General features: G+C 42.1%; 1 protein-coding gene across 15 annotated transcripts in view; it reads right to left on the reverse strand.

Moving 5' to 3' along the window:
* The window catches only part of UBR5 (ubiquitin protein ligase E3 component n-recognin 5), a 161825-nt gene that overhangs the window by 102295 nt on the left and 43007 nt on the right, over positions 1 to 16523 (reverse strand). For 7 of the 15 annotated variants that reach the window (XM_082257864.1, XM_082257859.1, XM_082257861.1 and 4 more), the window contains 13 exons: positions 14483 to 14592; positions 13990 to 14102; positions 13707 to 13850; positions 13416 to 13527; positions 12525 to 12679; positions 12253 to 12450; positions 11812 to 12028; positions 9689 to 9815; positions 5238 to 5386; positions 4456 to 4551; positions 4160 to 4283; positions 2676 to 2773; positions 2435 to 2583 (listed from right to left, as the gene is read on the reverse strand). In XM_082257864.1, coding sequence (XP_082113990.1) covers positions 2435 to 2583; positions 2676 to 2773; positions 4160 to 4283; positions 4456 to 4551; positions 5238 to 5386; positions 9689 to 9815; positions 11812 to 12028; positions 12253 to 12450; positions 12525 to 12679; positions 13416 to 13527; positions 13707 to 13850; positions 13990 to 14102; positions 14483 to 14592 — 1792 coding nt within the window. The remainder of the gene's footprint in view (positions 1 to 2434; positions 2584 to 2675; positions 2774 to 4159; positions 4284 to 4455; positions 4552 to 5237; positions 5387 to 9688; positions 9816 to 11811; positions 12029 to 12252; positions 12451 to 12524; positions 12680 to 13415; positions 13528 to 13706; positions 13851 to 13989; positions 14103 to 14482; positions 14593 to 16523) is intronic. The other 8 variants (XM_082257862.1, XM_082257871.1, XM_082257868.1 and 5 more) reach the window with 5 other exon arrangements.

Below are 16523 nucleotides of genomic sequence, written 5' to 3' on the forward strand. Positions count from 1 at the left end.
CTAATTGATATGCTTTTACCAAGAACTCGTTTGAGTATTTTTATACCTTTTATTTGAATAAACCTTTTCAGAGGATAATGCACTAGGCCGGTGCGCCCTTGTGTTTTTGTTTAATGGTCTTAGACTACCCTGGTCTTGTAAGAGGCTGCAAGGCCGAAGTTATCCAGTGATGCGAAGTCGAAAGTTCCCAGCAGCTGCAAGGACTGTGGCTAAGGTGGATTGAGTATCACACCACTCTGAGCGCAGGAGATAGGTGCAAATTTTTGGTTTGTTAGCATAGTGAAGTATATTCAAACCAAAGTTAGGATTTATTAAAAAAAATACTTACAAAGAAGTTAAAAATCAATAAAATCATGGATAACCGCAGCTGGTAGCGTGCTTGAGTCTCAAAAGGCCCACCTTATGCGTTTCATCCTTCATTAATAGGCGCCTCTGACGATGTCCTTTTGGATGAAACACGTAAGGCAGGCCTTTTGAGATAAACACGCTACGAGCCGCGGCTATCTGTTATTTTATTGATGTTTAACTTCTTCATTTGTAAATATTTTTTCAGTAAAACCTTACTTTGGTTTAAACGTACTTCACTATGCGCCTCTTCTTTTATATGCTGGTAAACTGCTTGTAATCTGGGGTTTATGTTGTGGAGTGGGTTTCCTTTTTGGATGATTGATGCGGAGCTCAGACACTGCTTCTCCTGTATGATGGGGTTGATGCCAGCCAACCACATCCCAATGTAGAGCGGTCCATCTGTGATGTGATGCTTTAGTCATATGCTTGATTTAACCTATTTCTGGCAAGGAGATCAGCTTTACCATGTGGTGTGGTACTAATTCACACTGAAGCTGGTGCGGAGGCTCATCCCTTCCTTTCATCACACATTGTGGACTATTTGATATGGACTTTTTTGGATGTTTTTATTTTGGAATTAACAGAATGCTGGCTGTTCTACACTTCAAATTTATCTCAGAGCACGGATACTTCCATGTGTATATCTTGCATTGTTTTTAAATGTGAGCTGAATCGTGATCTTTTCCTTCAGCTTTAGGTTGACAATCAAGCTAAAACGCCACCTACACTTCCACTTACATTTTAACCCATGTTGCACTAAAATATTTGTAAAAAAAAATATGAGTAGGTTTGTGGAAAAACACAGAATAAGTTTAAGTTTATAAGTGTTAACAAAAATGAGAGAAAATGAATTATGCGTTCAATTGAAAAGCAATGCACAGAGCTTAGGAACAACTACACCCTAACATAAGACTAGAAAAAAAAAAATTCATGTGCCTCTGTAGCCTCCATGAGGGTTTATATCATGAAGCCCAAAATCTTATCCAACGCTAATCAGGTCTGTGCAGTGATTCTCCACAGAACTGAATCAGGCAATTCCCCTAGCATCTCTACTGTAGGAATAAAGCAATTCAAGGCCATAGAATCTACTGTTCAGGCAGACACAGAAGATGGGTGTAAACATAGGAGGCCACGGCTACCATGGAGAGGCAAGGTAAGCGTGTGTTTTTTTTGGGTTGAAACAGCAGTTCCATCTGTGGCATTTGTATAGCTTTCAAGAAATGGGCAATTTGGGACTTTATGTGAGAACTGGCGAGCACTGCTCAGTGTCTCCATCCCTGTGAATAGTCAATTGAAAAGCAAGATGGGATAAATGAAGGTGTGTGAAAAACAGCCGGTCCCTAGTTTGAAATACTTACCCACCAGTCTGCTAACAAACCAAAATAAACCTGTCTAACAATATAAGTTAAAAGCAGGAGTTTAGTTAACACATATTTGCAAATGCATGCGGAAGCTGCAAGGCCGACGACAAGGCATCCTGCGTTACTTGCAGAACCTAACACTAAATAACACTGCTCAACCTGAGTGTCCAAGTGTCTTCACAAAGGGAAGTACATGCTTGCTAATAGATGGATGGGAAACAGATGGGATTGGAGACCGCCCAATCCTCCCCCACCTGCTCCAATCCATGACTGGCAATGAAAAACACATGGCTGTATAAAAGAACCATGGGGTACAAACTAAATGTGATCAGCTGGGAGACACACACCCACATCCCTTTAATAAAGATGTTATAGGCAGATGGGGACTTTGAGTGAGACACCCGCCTGTAAAGCAAGCGTCTCCATCCCTAGTAGGATACAAGAAATGGGCAATTTGGGACTTTATGTGAGAACTGGCGAGCACTGCTCAGTGTCTCCATCCCTGTGAATAGTCAATTGAAAAGCAAGATGGGATAAATGGAGGTGTGTGAAAAACAGTCTCTCTACTGTGGGAATAAAGCAATTCAAGGCCATAGAATCTACTGTTCAGGCAGACACAGAAGATGGGTGTAAACATAGGAGGCCACTGCTACCATGGAGAGGTAAGCGTGTGTTTTTTTGGGTTGAAACAGCAGTTCCATCTGTGGCATTTGTATAGCTTTTACCTGATTGATGTGCTCAGCTCCAGTCCATGTGAAGCTACAGGTGTCATTGCAGCACAGAACATACAATGGGGAGTCATCTGCATTTGTGCCAGGTGGGCAGATCATTGCCTTGAACACATCTTCCTCCTTCTCATTGGCATTTGCTTCTGCTAAAAAGAAAAAATGAAAGTCACATTTAAACAGCGCTACAATCAAACATAGCATCAGAGCAGAGGAATAAATGATTCTCGTCTTTACTTGCCTTTAGCTATTTTCTGTGCAGTTTCCAGAATAGTTATAGCTGCAGGGTAAGCTCTTCCACTTACAGCAGACATGAAGGGGGTCATACCTCTGGCATCCCTAGAAGGAATATTTTCATCATTATCTTCTTCAGATGCTAAAATGACGATTTTGCGCCAAAGACTTCAGCTATGGTCACATTGACACTTGCATTGTGTATTCAAACTAGGTACCACATGAAGTATATGCATATTTCTTAAGTTGCCTTTAATTCTGCAATGGTCACACACATAAAAATCCAAAAACGTACCTTAACCTCAGCGTCTCAGTGTAATAAAATTAGTTAAAAGTACATGCGTTTGTTTTCACTGGAATGGAAAAGATAAGGGAGGGACATATTTTGTATTTTTTTGTCTGTGGCCATATGTTGAGCGGGAAAAAAAAAAAAAAAAAAGGCACTCTTAACGTGCAATCAGACGTAAAGTCTCATGAAAAAAAAAAAAAAAAAGTGTGCACAAGTGTGAACATGCTCTTAACATTTCACCTATAGCAATCCAAGTACTGGCAAGTTACAAGGTGTACCTACTCTACAGAAATCAATGTTATGTTATCCAAGATAATGTTCCATTTAAAAGGAAACCCTATACACAATTATGGAGGCTTTTATTTGATGTCTTTCTTAAAATGACCCATTGTCTTAAACCTCAATACTTTCTGAATCATAAAAAGAAAGCAACAAAGATCTTAAAACTTCACACAAAGGTTTAAAGCTGATCTTTGTACTCCCAAGAAAATAATTTTTGGAGTCCATTGAGGGATACAGGTAGTCCTTAAAGCAATACTACAGAAAGTGTATTTTTTTTTTTTAACCATGTTATGCTTACCTGCTCTATGCAATGTTTTTGTACAGAGCAGCCCTGATCCTCCATTTCTCTGATCCCCATGCCACTTTCTATGAGGGCACTCGTGCATGCTCACTACTGGCTGTGATTGGCCACAGCAGGAGCACCACACAGTTTACCTTCATGTATAGAATGCACAAAGGAAAAAACTTCAGAACAACTTTAACCGTCAGGGTATACTGCCACCTACAGGAGGAATGGACACTAGCAAACACAAATGTAGCGAGCACTACCAAGACCATAATCAAACACAGTAGTGAGACTTGCAATAGATATATATATATACAGGTTTAAGAATTTAAAAAAAGAAACTTTTACAATCACTAAGATCCTACATTTAGGTAAGTGTGAGCCAGCAAGAAATGGTGGAAGGAGAAGCGGATTTGCCCTTACAGGGCAGTTTGTCTTTTCATAAGTTCTGTAGTAGAAATGTAAATACATGATGTGTGTGTGTTGCTTCTTGCCTAGTAGGGTAACGTAACCTTGTGCTTTCCTGCTTATCAACTCCATGCAAGTCCGTGTTAAGAGCTGCTCCATACGCAACTCAAATGTCGCATACATGTTCATTCATAAAGATTTTATTTATTCAATGAGAGGGACATACTTGGCAGAAAGAAGGTCTCTGAGGTATGGCTGCAGAACTATGCTATCACACAATAATTTCAGGATGAAATGAGCATTAGCTTTGCGATCCTTGGACTCCACTACAGAAGGCTCTGATGAAGGACCTACAACAAAAAAAGTATACCAAGTGTAAAAACGGGGAAACAAAATCAAGGTAGTACACACAAAACAGAAATTAAAGATTAGAAAATTTAGACACCAAGCCAAGCTGCATTAACCCAATGATGATTCAAGGAATAGGATTTAGAGCTTATAGAAAAGTAAAAGCAGTTTCACCTGGTATGGTTGATGTACTAGGCCCTTGACCTGTGCCAGTGGATGCGGTGGTAAGAGATCCTACTGCAGGGGCCAGGATAAAATCTATATCACCATCTTTTAGAAAAAAAAAAAGAACAGCATGTTTACCAAACACTGGTATAAACACTGGATGTATTCCCCACATCTACGTTTTGCAGGAAACACAACGATAAACAAACTCGAACAAAGAACCGAAAATCGTGTTTCTAAATTCTCTCAGTAACAAAAGCAAAGCATTTTACTATTGAGAATATACGGAAACACAAAAATAAATATACATACAACCTCCAGTGGGACATCTGTGAACTACCTTTCAACAGTTTCAAGCCTCACGGTTCCCCATCAGTTGCAACATGCTGTGTGCTTGTATGTGTATATTTATAAAAAAATAAAAAAGGGGGGGGGGGGGGAGGGGAGGGGGTATGCCAACACTTTGTATACACGGTCACAAATGAGACATTTCAATTTCTGCTCACGGCCCCTTTGAGTGTGTACGGAGTCAGACTTAGCAGTTCTTGAAAAGGTTTTTTTTTTTTTTTTTTTTTTTTTAAATTCGCACAAGAGAAGAATATAAAAACACTGGAGTTCTAAGGGATAGAACCCCTTGAATTCAACTGGTAAGGTTATTAAAAATACAAGACCGGAAATTAACAAACCATGAAGCATATTTTACGAGTGGAGTTTCATAGTGCACTAACTTACATATTATACCACAACTTGGAACCCCCATCGGTCAAAACTATTTATCCAATATCGCTCACCTGGATCCATAGCAGGTGGGTCTGGCACCCAGCTGGGTGGAGCTATAGGAGGAGACACTGGGTCTTGGTGATCACTTGAAGCTCCAGCTTCATGTCTCCCCAGTCCTGCAGCACGAAGGGACCGCCTCATCATCTCCCTCAGTCTTAAACTGAAAAAAGATCACAATAGTACTAAAAGAAATCTATTACAGCAGGATACAGGATGTGTACGAGGCTATACTATCTATACACACATACGAAATGATACACACACACACACACACACACACACACACACACACACTGAACTCCAAAAAATTAAACACTTTTTAATCAGAGTATAAGAGTCAAGTAAACTCCTGGGATTATGATCTGCCATTGCCGGTGGTTTACTGTGTCTCGCAGCAGTGTCTCAATAGCATGGAGGAGATTTCAGGAGACAGGCAGTCACTCTAGGAGAGCTGGACAGGGCCATATATGTTCCTTAGCCCATGAGCATGGTATCTGCTCCTATGTGCAAGGAGGAACAGGATGAGCATTGCCAGAGCCCTACAAAATGACCTCCAGCAGGCCATTGGTGTAAATGTCTGACCAAACAATCAGAAACAGATTGCTGCCCATCTAGTGCGCCTAATTACCACCAAAGCAGCTGAAACTAACAACCCCATCTGCTACTTAACTGACCAGATCAATATCCTAGGAGTTTGACTTGATACTCCGGAGGGGATACAAAAAAACTGTTCCTTTAATTTTTTTTTTTTTTTTTAGATATCTATCTACACAAACTGTATATACATATTTATACACACATCCCAACAAGAAAAAGGATTTAAAAAACTATCTAAAAATGTAATGTGGTACTCCTTGTAGGTATTCTGAATCCCAAGCAATATAAAGAGTAAATCCACTTTTGTTGGGAAAAAAATATTCCCCACTGGGTGATCTATGTACATTGCAGGGATTTTAAACAAACTTTGTTGCAGATTCTTACTTTTATTCTGGAGAAATAGCTGTTAGTTTGTCTGTGTCAATGTGCAAAATGAATCTGTATGGGATTTGTTTTGTAATGACCCATCAGCTGCTGCACCTGCAGGCAGTGGCGTATTTAGGATTTGTGCTGCCCTAGGCCTGACTACACTTGGGCACCCCCTAATTTAAATATGACCCATCCCTTCCTGTAAAGGCCACACCCCTTCCTGTTTATTACCCGCCCTGCCATCTGTAAACCACAGACCACAGTCTATCAGTGCAGCCTCATCAGTTCCCACAAGTTCAGCCTCATCAGTGCCCATCAGTGCAGCATATCAGTGCTGCCTTATCAGTGCCATCAGTGCAGTTTATCAGTACCCACCATTGCCGCCTCATCAGTGGCCATCAGAGCAGCATATTAGTGCCCATCAGTACAGCCTATTAGCGTCCATCAGTGCAGCATATGAGTGCCCATCAGTGCCTGGGGGCAGAGGAGAGTAGGCAGAGCATTTGGCTGCAGTGCCACACTTATTAGCGTTGGCAGCCGTCGGGCCAGTTGTATTAAGTAGGGTCAGCAGCCTGCGGTCTGTCCGAATGTCCTGACCGGCCGCTATTATCATACTGATAGGTAGCAGTTTGACTGCTTTATGGGGGTACCAGACTGATTTGCCTCCTGGACCCTGCCCTCCCTCTGGCCCAATTCACCACATAAGACTGGCACTATACAAAAAGTATAGCGCAAGCCGGCAGAGTCCCTTTTCATGCCGGGAGGAGGCTGGGTTTTTTCTCATGAAGGGTGCAGCTTTTTGCTGCCCCCCCTGCAAAGTGCCGCCCTAGGCCTGGGCCTTGTTGGCCTAGGCCAAGATACAGCACTGCCTGCAGGGCTATAATGAGGAAAGTGGCAGGGTCTTGATACCTATAGGCATGATTTCCCTTTGGGTATCTCACGAAAAATGCAATTTGTTGCAGGGCATGCTCAAAATTTATATCTTAGTGCAGACTTCTGGGAAAATTATTAAGCCAATTACACAAGCAGGAAATGACATACCAGGGGGGCATTCTGTACACCATCTGTGTACAAAATGCCTCCAGGTAGCCATATTGCATTTAATAGAAAAATACAGCGCTGCAGATTGAAAAAGTTAAGGCCATTTTTAAAAATATTCAATTACAATAGGACTTGTGTCCAATTGTATAAACTATTTTTTATTTGCTAATTTTTTTCCCACGAATGTAGAGTTAAGCCCCGTACACACGTACCGATGGTCGGCTTACAAATGTTCCTCTTTTCTCCCCGGGATGTCGGTGTCTGCTGAAAAGTGCAAAGACAGCACAAGGACAGCACAAGAATTTTGTCCGCCGACTGCAGAAGTGATGTCATGTAATGGTTAACTTTCCCTGTGTTTTCTATTTTCTGAGCATGCCCAGTCTTGCAAATCTGCGGTCTGTCGGCCGAATTGTGTACTGACAGGCGAACAATCGTCCGTTCTGGTGTCGGCATACAAATATTTTCATGTTTGCACGAAAGACTTTTGTCCGCGGATTGTGCGCAGACATCTGTCGGAGGCACCATACTAACACGCGTACAATCGGCAGATCCTTCGTCCACCGACGTTTGTATGCCGACGATCGGTACGTGTGTACGGGCCTTTACTCTTTAAAATCAGATGACCAAAAAACAAAGCAGTGCAAAATTGGTTGCCACAGCTGCAGCTGTTTCCTGCACACCAATACATGCTTTCATTTCTATCTAAAACTACTCCAAAAAACAGTAAAGCCACACACTAAAGCCCACATCACCCAGAGTGCGATCTTTACTGGCAAAATTTATGCTGATAATTTTTAATGAGTAGATACTCCAAACTCTGTCTTAATTTATAACACTAATTCCATAAAAGTTGGGATGCTGTGTAAAAATCTAGACGAAAACAATATAGAAAACCACAAATGTTTTAATTCAGAAAATGTACGATTTTAAGAAAACAAGGTAATTTTGAAAATGATGGCAGCAATAGGTCTCAACAAATTTGAGACAGGAATAAAAATCTGGCAAAGAACAACTCCCAATTCCAAAAAGATAGGAAAGGGCCCTGTTTACCAACACAAACACTCTGTACACATGTGAGAACCAGGAAGGCTGGTTGCTGGATTTTTGAGAGAGGAATGTGGTTCCATTTTTGTCTGGGCAAAGGTTTTAAAACCTGGGGATTTATCTTTCTGCATTGATGGTGCCTTTCCAGATGTACAAGCTACTCCATTCCAAAACACACAAATGCACCCCCATACCAGAAATGCAGGTTTTTGAACTGAGCACTGATAAGCTGGAAGGTTCTTCTCTTCTCAGGAGGATGCAACACCGATGGTTGCCATAAAGAATGAAAGTTATTTGTCTGACCACAGAACAGTTTTCTGCTAGCTACAGATGATTTTAAATGAGCTTTGGCCCAGAGAAGACAGTGGCGTTTGTGGATTACGTCCAGATATGGCGTTTTGCAAGATAAGCTTTGGCTGTACTGCTCTAGCTGGTTGTACTTCACCTGTGGATCACAGAAGTGCAGTTCGTTCTGCACTCCTGTGACCAGTTTTTAGCAGACAGTTGGCTGAAGTCCGCTGTCTGCTGACGTGTCAGAGCCGGTCCAGGCTCAGGAAAGATTGTGACAATACGGTCAGGATCCGCCCACACGCCTGGACCGGCACCCTGCTCAGCCTCTCAGTAAGCTGCTGAGAGCCAGCTGGCTGCTCTCGCCCCCTCCACAGCCAGGAGCTCCGGGGGTGGGGGGGGGGGGGGTCCGAGAGGGGAGAGGAGAGAGCCGATGACTGACAGTCATAAGAGCTGTGAGAATCGAACGATCGGCAGGGTTTGATCACTCCATTCCCAGTGTTCAAACCGGCAGGGTACCGATGTGCCATTAACCTAGGTAAGCATAGATTTGGGGGGGGGGGGGGGAATTTCCCCATACTTCTCTTAACATTTTTGGATAGCACATTTGTGGAAGGTCAATGCAATAAAGTCCATCACTGAATCATGCCTGTTAATGGAGTGCTGTCTGAGGGCCCGAAGATCACACATATACGGTGTTTCAGTCTTGTCCCTCACGCACAGATTCCTCCAGATTCTTGGAATCTTTTGATATAATGTACTGTAGATGATTAAATCTTAAACTACTTCAACCCTTTAGGACATACCTGTATGGCCTTGGCTGAAGTGGCTACACCAGGATGATGGATGCAGCTAACATTCTGGTACCAAGATTTTCAGCAAGCAATGGGCATTTCTGTAGAAGTGATCTGAGTGACTTTACAGCCACGTGATCACTTCTACAGGGCACAGTACATTTTCACAGTTAAAACATTTGATATGCTTTTTAGGTTATATAGGTTTAGGACATTTGAAAATCCTGGAATGCTGTGTGAATTCTAAATAGATGTATTTATAAATGTATTTGCTAACCACACATTTAAACATAACAGTATTTAACAAAGATAAAATTTCTCAGTCTAACCTTCGGCTACTGGAGGATCCAGTTCGATTTCCAGGACCATTGCTGGACACTACAGAGATGGCATTGGCTATAGCTTCTACAGCAGATAATCTCTCTGCAAATGTGTTCCTCTCCGAGCGCTCTGCTTCTGAAACAAAGAGAACAATCATTTGCATTCTTTAGAAACATGCTTCCCCAAATTATTTATTCCTTACCAGTTTAAGATAACTAAAATACAGGATGCAGTATAAAAAACAGGCAAGCTCCTACACCATTCATAATAATGATGGCATACTGAGTGCTCTTTGCTGCTCAGAATATGTTAAAGAGGAGCTTTAGCCAGGTTTACAAAAATTAAGTCAGCAACAACAAAAACAGACAGACTAGAAATTCACCTGTCCAGGGATCCAGCACCATCCTCACTGGGACAGTTTTTCACCGATCTTCAGGTCCATGGCAGTGGCATGTTAACTGTGGGAAGCCACTGTGAATGTGCAGGCCACGATGTATCTTTTTGAATAGTTCTGCAGCTTCCTGGGACATGTCCCAGAAGATTGCAGGTAGTCGGGAGGGGGGCCCCACCTTCTGCCAAAGTAAGCAGAGTGGAAGTGGGAGCAGGCACCTCTCAAAAATAGGTACCCGCTCCAAAAATAAAAATTGTATTAACCACTCAGCCCTGGAAGGATTTGCCCCCTTTCTGACCAGGCCCTATTTTGAAATTCGGCACTGCGTTACTTTAACGGACAATTGCGCAGTCATGCGACGCTGTACCCATCTAAATTTACATCTTTTTCCCACATCCCACAAATGTGAAAGAAAAAAAAAAAATTTACATATATATAAAATAAATTTTTATTTTTAAAAATCCCACAGGTGCTTTCTTTTGGTGGTAATTGATCACCTGTGGGATTTTTAATTTTTGCGCTATACACAAAAAAAGAGCGACAATTTGGAAAAATACACATTTTATATATTATATATTTTTTTTTTTTCACATTCTGCTATATGACATTCCCAAAATAAAATAATCAAAATTTAACATTTTAGGCCAATTTGTTTTCTGCTACATATTTTTGTTAAAAAAAAAATAAAAAATTGCAATAAACGTATTTTGATTGTTTTGCGCAAAAGTTATTGCATTAACTACGGGAAAGATGTAATTTTTATTTATTTATTTTTTTACTAGTAATGGCGGCGATCTGTGATTTTTTGCGGGACTGCGACATTGAGGCAGACAGATCGGACCCCTGACTGACATTTGACACTTCTGGAGGGACCAGTGACATTATTCCAGTAATCAGTGCTAAAAATATGCAGGGGTTAACCCTATGGGTGATCAATGGGTTAAATTTATGCCTAATGCTTACTGACGTGTGGGGGGGGTTCTGTGACAGACACAGATCGCAGGTTTAGCTATGCTGAATCTAGTGATCTCTCGTTGTCTGTCACTGAGAAGACCCGCCTGCTTTGTTTACATAAGCAGGCGGGTGTTCTCAGTTTCGACAATCGGGGAAGGGAGTCGGCAATCGCCGTCTCTCCTCCGGCCCGACTCCTGCTGTGTCTAAACACAGCGGGAGCACGCCGCCGGAATCACTAGGAGTCTATTGACGTAGGTCTACGTCGCTGGACCCAGGGGAGCCGCACTGCCACAGTAATAATACTGTTAGCAGTTGGCAAGTGGTTAAGTCTTCTGTTTACTGCCTTAAGACAGATTTCCTCCAGCAAAGCTTTAATATTCAAACTGTCACTATGCGCTTTTGTTTTTGCCCTAAGCTAATGTGTGAAAGTCATACAAAAGTAAGCCAGACAGTGCCAGCATGTGTCTACCATAACCATCCTTTTCAACACTGCAAAAAATGACATGCCAAATGTGGCAGAGGAAGGGGGTTGCTTAAAGAAGAACTTCCCCTTTTGTGTGGAGCTCCGCTTTAAAAATAGTTAAAAGTATACAGACCTTTTTTTTTTATACAGGTTAGACAAGAAAGGGGGGGGGGAAGGAAACAGGCATCTGCGTATAACATGCACACATGTTCTGCGCTCCATTTTCAGGAGGAAAAAAGTGTGTTATACGCTGATAAATACGGTAATTCTTAAACTCTGGATCCTTCTATAAAGTTGAGGTAAAAACTTAATTGTGTGTTTACCCCTACCCTCCTCCTCTTTCGTCTCCTTGTTGCTTGTTGGAAAACACACAGACACACAGGCGTGCAGGATGTTTCGATTGCCATCACACCGGTGACTGAGGAAGGTCTGCAACATCTGGGTGTTTTGATCCAGAACCACTCCTTGTTCCAGGTTCACTAGGTACTGCCTGCAGGCCTCATAATCACAACGCAGAATATGTTGCATCAAGGTTTGTTTCTAAAACATCAGGAAAAAAATTTCAACATAAAGCAAAATAAAAAAGTCTTGCTTGCTATAGAACATTAGTCTAGGCACTATCATTTAAAAAGGGAACACCTAAAAACCAGAACAACCCCACTACAAAATTCTTGCACCAGTCTTAAAATTTAGAAATCATCTGTAATGCATAAAACACTGGTGACCGACAGTAAAAAGGTCAAACAACGGCATATAACTTATACCTCAACAGCCATAATAATAATTGCAGCCTTCTTCTTGATGGTTGAATTTGCTGGGAGATTTGCCAGGGAGTGAACTCCCATACCAAGGCTGCTAATGGGGGGAAGGTCCAGCCAATCAGGATCTCTGATGCCACCCATGCAGTCTTTTGCCATGGGATAAATTGTTCCATTTCCATCCCTTAGAATAATTGGAGATTCCTAGAACCAAACCATATGCATTCAATTATTTCAGGACTTGGCAAATGAAAAGGTTCCAAATGTAAATTACATACCTGTCCAGCTGTGAATATAGCCACATTTCTCTCATTCTGACCGAGAAAAGCAATGCTGCTGGTTGGGAAATTGTTCTCCTGTTCAGCTTTCCCAGTAGCAAGGTCAAAAATACAGTAGCGCACCCATGTTCCAGTCTTCAAAACAGCATGAACCCCTGAACACCGCAGAAAAATAAACAGCTTTAAGGATGGAGGACAACACAAACCCATTTCTGACAGCCATGACTCTCCCATGCACCTTAGTAACAAACATTAAAGAGCAACTAAATGCAAAACAAAAGATTGTGAACAGGCATGTTCCTCATTCAAGACGACATACGCATGGGCAGCTCCATATGCATTTCCAGCACAGTGGAGGATTGGAACTTCAGAGAGATGTACAAACCCTTTCCTACTTTGTCTACTGGCAGTTTCCTTATTCTTACTAAAGAACAAAACTTCAATCTTTGGGATGGTCCCAAACTCTCGTTTCTGGGCTAGGCGAATGTGGGAATGGCACACAAAGTAAACCAGTTATCGGAGGCCTTTAGTGATACTAAACCATCTTCAGCTTGAGCCTAGCTATTAGTGTTGCATTTGGAAGCTTTGGCTGAAAGGTCCATTTGAGGAAGGTTGACTGTGACTTTCCTGTAGTCACAATTAGCAAAAGGTTTTTCCTCTAACAATATAATCACCTAAACAAATATAGATGTAACCTTGTGACCTGCTGAGTACCAAATTAAAAAAAAAAAAAAATGATTTTTCTGATGCACCAGTATAGACTTGGGAGAGGATCAATTCCTTTCTACACATCCATCTTGCTAATGGTAGAGCCTAAACCCCAAGGGGTCTTTTGTGTGCCATGCAATAATATAAGGAGGAACCATGGGTGTGTCTGACTGTAAAAATTACCTTTAGAATCCACGTTCACAGCCAAGATTTCAGTTTTCTCAGGAATACACAACTTTTTGGGTGTCCTCTGAAAACAGTCGGGGACCTTGGGTGTTCCACCCGTCTTCACCACCTATAACAGTTTCAGTTGCACAAGGAATTATTCCATGATAAAATTAATCACTATGTAAATACCCAACCACGTTAAATATCCTATCAGAGACCTTTATTAAAACTAAAACTGTAAAAGAAAAGGTTTTGCTTACAAATTTATTGTTCAAGAAACAAATTTAGGGGCATAGTAGTCACTACCTGAAGTTCATCTATCCTTAGAAGTCGACAATCTTGCAGAAGTGAAGATGGGTCAGGATCGCAGCCAGGAGTGCACTGACTGCTGGTACTATTCGATGTCCCAGGGAACTTCACAGCAACATAGGCACCATCCACCTTCAATACCTACGAATCAAAGAAAAGATTTAAGTTAGTGAAAGGCTGTTGGGCACACCACTAATACATCATGAATAGGAGAAACATGTAATTGAAACACAAACTGTATAGAATGTTACAAGCTGTAAATGTAAAACATGAGACAAACCTTGCCCACGGGGACATTTTTGACATCCTCAACAAAGACCACCTCCCTGAGGGACCACTGCTCTTCATTAACCTTCTCTTCCTCCTTGGGAGCTGGTGTGGATCGCCTGCGTTCTAAAAGACCAAACTTTAAACACACTAGACAACACTCAATTTTTCTATGCAGCAGATGGCTGCCTCCTAATGGGAAACTAAAAAAGGTTTTTTTTTAGACAGGTGACTTGGCAATTTATTCTCAGCCCTTAGCATTTATGGGATTTTAGCAATTGTAAAGCTATGACATTTAAGGCTGGGTCATGCAGGCCCTGGATGCAACCTATTTCCTGTACATGTGCTGGCCTTAGCTGACACGTACCCAAAAGTAGGGATCACAGGAAAGATTAATTCAAGTTAACAGGGATTGCAGTTTCAGCTAACAAACATGCTACAGTCCATGTGGGTGTTAAGATGGAACATGAAGTAAACCTACCCCAAACACTCCGCTATGGACTTACTGTAAGGCATTGAAGCACTACTGGCAATTGAGGAAGCATCACTACATGTAGATGCTGGAGATGGAGGGGGTCCCATTTCTGTCTTCACAGGTTCTTGTTTGCTTTCAGGCCTTCATTAAAAAAAAAAAAATTTGAGCATATACCTCATTCCACAGCTAGGTAATAAGCATCATATAGAAAGAGAAATATAAATAGGTTACCAAAACACCCACTTAAATAATAATCCTAGTGGATGCAGCTGTCGTTTAAAGTTCCCAACAGGGAGTCGGACCAGTATGGAGTTATTTCTAGGCAGCGCTTGCATTAATTTGCAGTAGATCAAAAGTGTACCATAATGAATGGTCACCAATACCAAACTTTAAATGCAAATGTATATCTATATATCTCTAGATCCATGTATCTCTCTACCTATATCTCTCTCCATCTATATATCTCCTTAACACAACTAGGTTACATTTGAACTAGGTTATATTGGCATTGATGGTTTGGTATTTGTGACAATTTATTGTGGTACACTTTTGATCTACTGCATGTTAATGCAAACGTGGCCTAGGGATAAATCGGCCGATGCCGGCACCTGTCTTCCGGTTCCCTTCCCTGCGAGTGCTGTGACGCAGAAGGGGTGGAAACGGCGGCAATTTCAAAAATGTAAATACACTAAATTGCATGATAAAAAATAGTTGTGATCCTAACGGATTACACTGTATAATGCCATTTTATCACAGGATTTCACCTGGTGACTTTTCCAGTTCTTTGTGCCTGGAAAATCGAGAACGACCATGGCATCCAAAAAGCGTTCTTTTTGCAAAAAAAAGCGCTTTTAGACGAACTGGAAAACAGCGACAGCGAAACAGAGTTACTTGAAGAACTGAGGGATAGGGATTTGTGGGAAAATTAGTCAACAGGTACGGAAAGTGACGACAGCGACAATTCTGAAGTCTTTCTGGCACATCGCTCCGTTGGAAATTGTGAAGAATCATTTTATATATCTCCCAAATTCCACAAGCTATGTGCCAGAAAGACATCAGAATCGTCGCTGTCACTTTCTGTACCGTATGACGAATTTTCCCACGAAATGCTATTGCTCAGTCCTTCAAGTAACCGTTTCGCTGTCGCCGTTTTCCAGTTCGTCTAAAAGCGCTTTTGCGCAAAAAAAAAACAAAAAAAAAAAAACACGCTTTTTGGATGCCATGGGTCGTTCAAAATTTTCCAGGCACAAAGTACACTGACACTGGAAAAGCACGGCAGGGCACTGGAAAAGTCACCAGCTGCAATCCTGTGCTGAAATGGCATGATACAGTGTTATCCGTTAGGATCACAGCTTTGTATCATGTCCTTTGTCTATTTACACTTTTGAATTTGCCGCCGGTTCCTCTCCCCTGCGTCGCAACGCTAGCAGGGAAAAGAACCGGAAGGCAAGTGCCGGCAATTGGCCGTGCACAGAGCAGGGAGAGAGTGCGAGGACAGCAGGGGAATCGCAGGGAAGGTGAGTAACATTGTGGGGTAATACCGAGTGTGGCTCGGGGTTACCGCTTTTGTTACTGAAAATTAACCCCGAGCCACACACGGGAATACCGCCAGGGAGGTTAAATGTCAGCAAAGCATGCAGAACCGTAATCGGTTTATTTATTTTTTTCTACACATATGCTATCATATGGTGATCTTTGGACTACAACAAGATGGCAGCAGTAGTCGGTCGCTGTCTAATGGGCAGGCACATGCGTTCCTCGCTGCTGCCCCTTTATTGGGGGTTTGGCAGTTGACCCATCCTTTTATTGGGATATATTTCTTTATCCCTTCTCCCCTACCTAAATTCTCTCCATCCTCCCGGGGTAGGTGGTGCTCTCCTCTAGCGGAGAGCTATACGAGGCTTGGGCTCCGCCACACTGGGTGCCATCTTGCGCAACGGGTGGAACGCACGCAATGCTGTGACGTCAGAATCAGACCAACGCTGAGCTGACTGGTGGTGCTCGTGGGGACAAAGGAATCCCACATCAGCCGTCCATCCTCTTTGGTGCACGAACGGACAGCTCCCATCTCC

This window comes from Pelophylax lessonae (assembly GCF_965119305.1).
Source record: "Pelophylax lessonae genome assembly, chromosome: 5".
NCBI classification, from domain to species: Eukaryota; Metazoa; Chordata; class Amphibia; order Anura; family Ranidae; genus Pelophylax; species Pelophylax lessonae.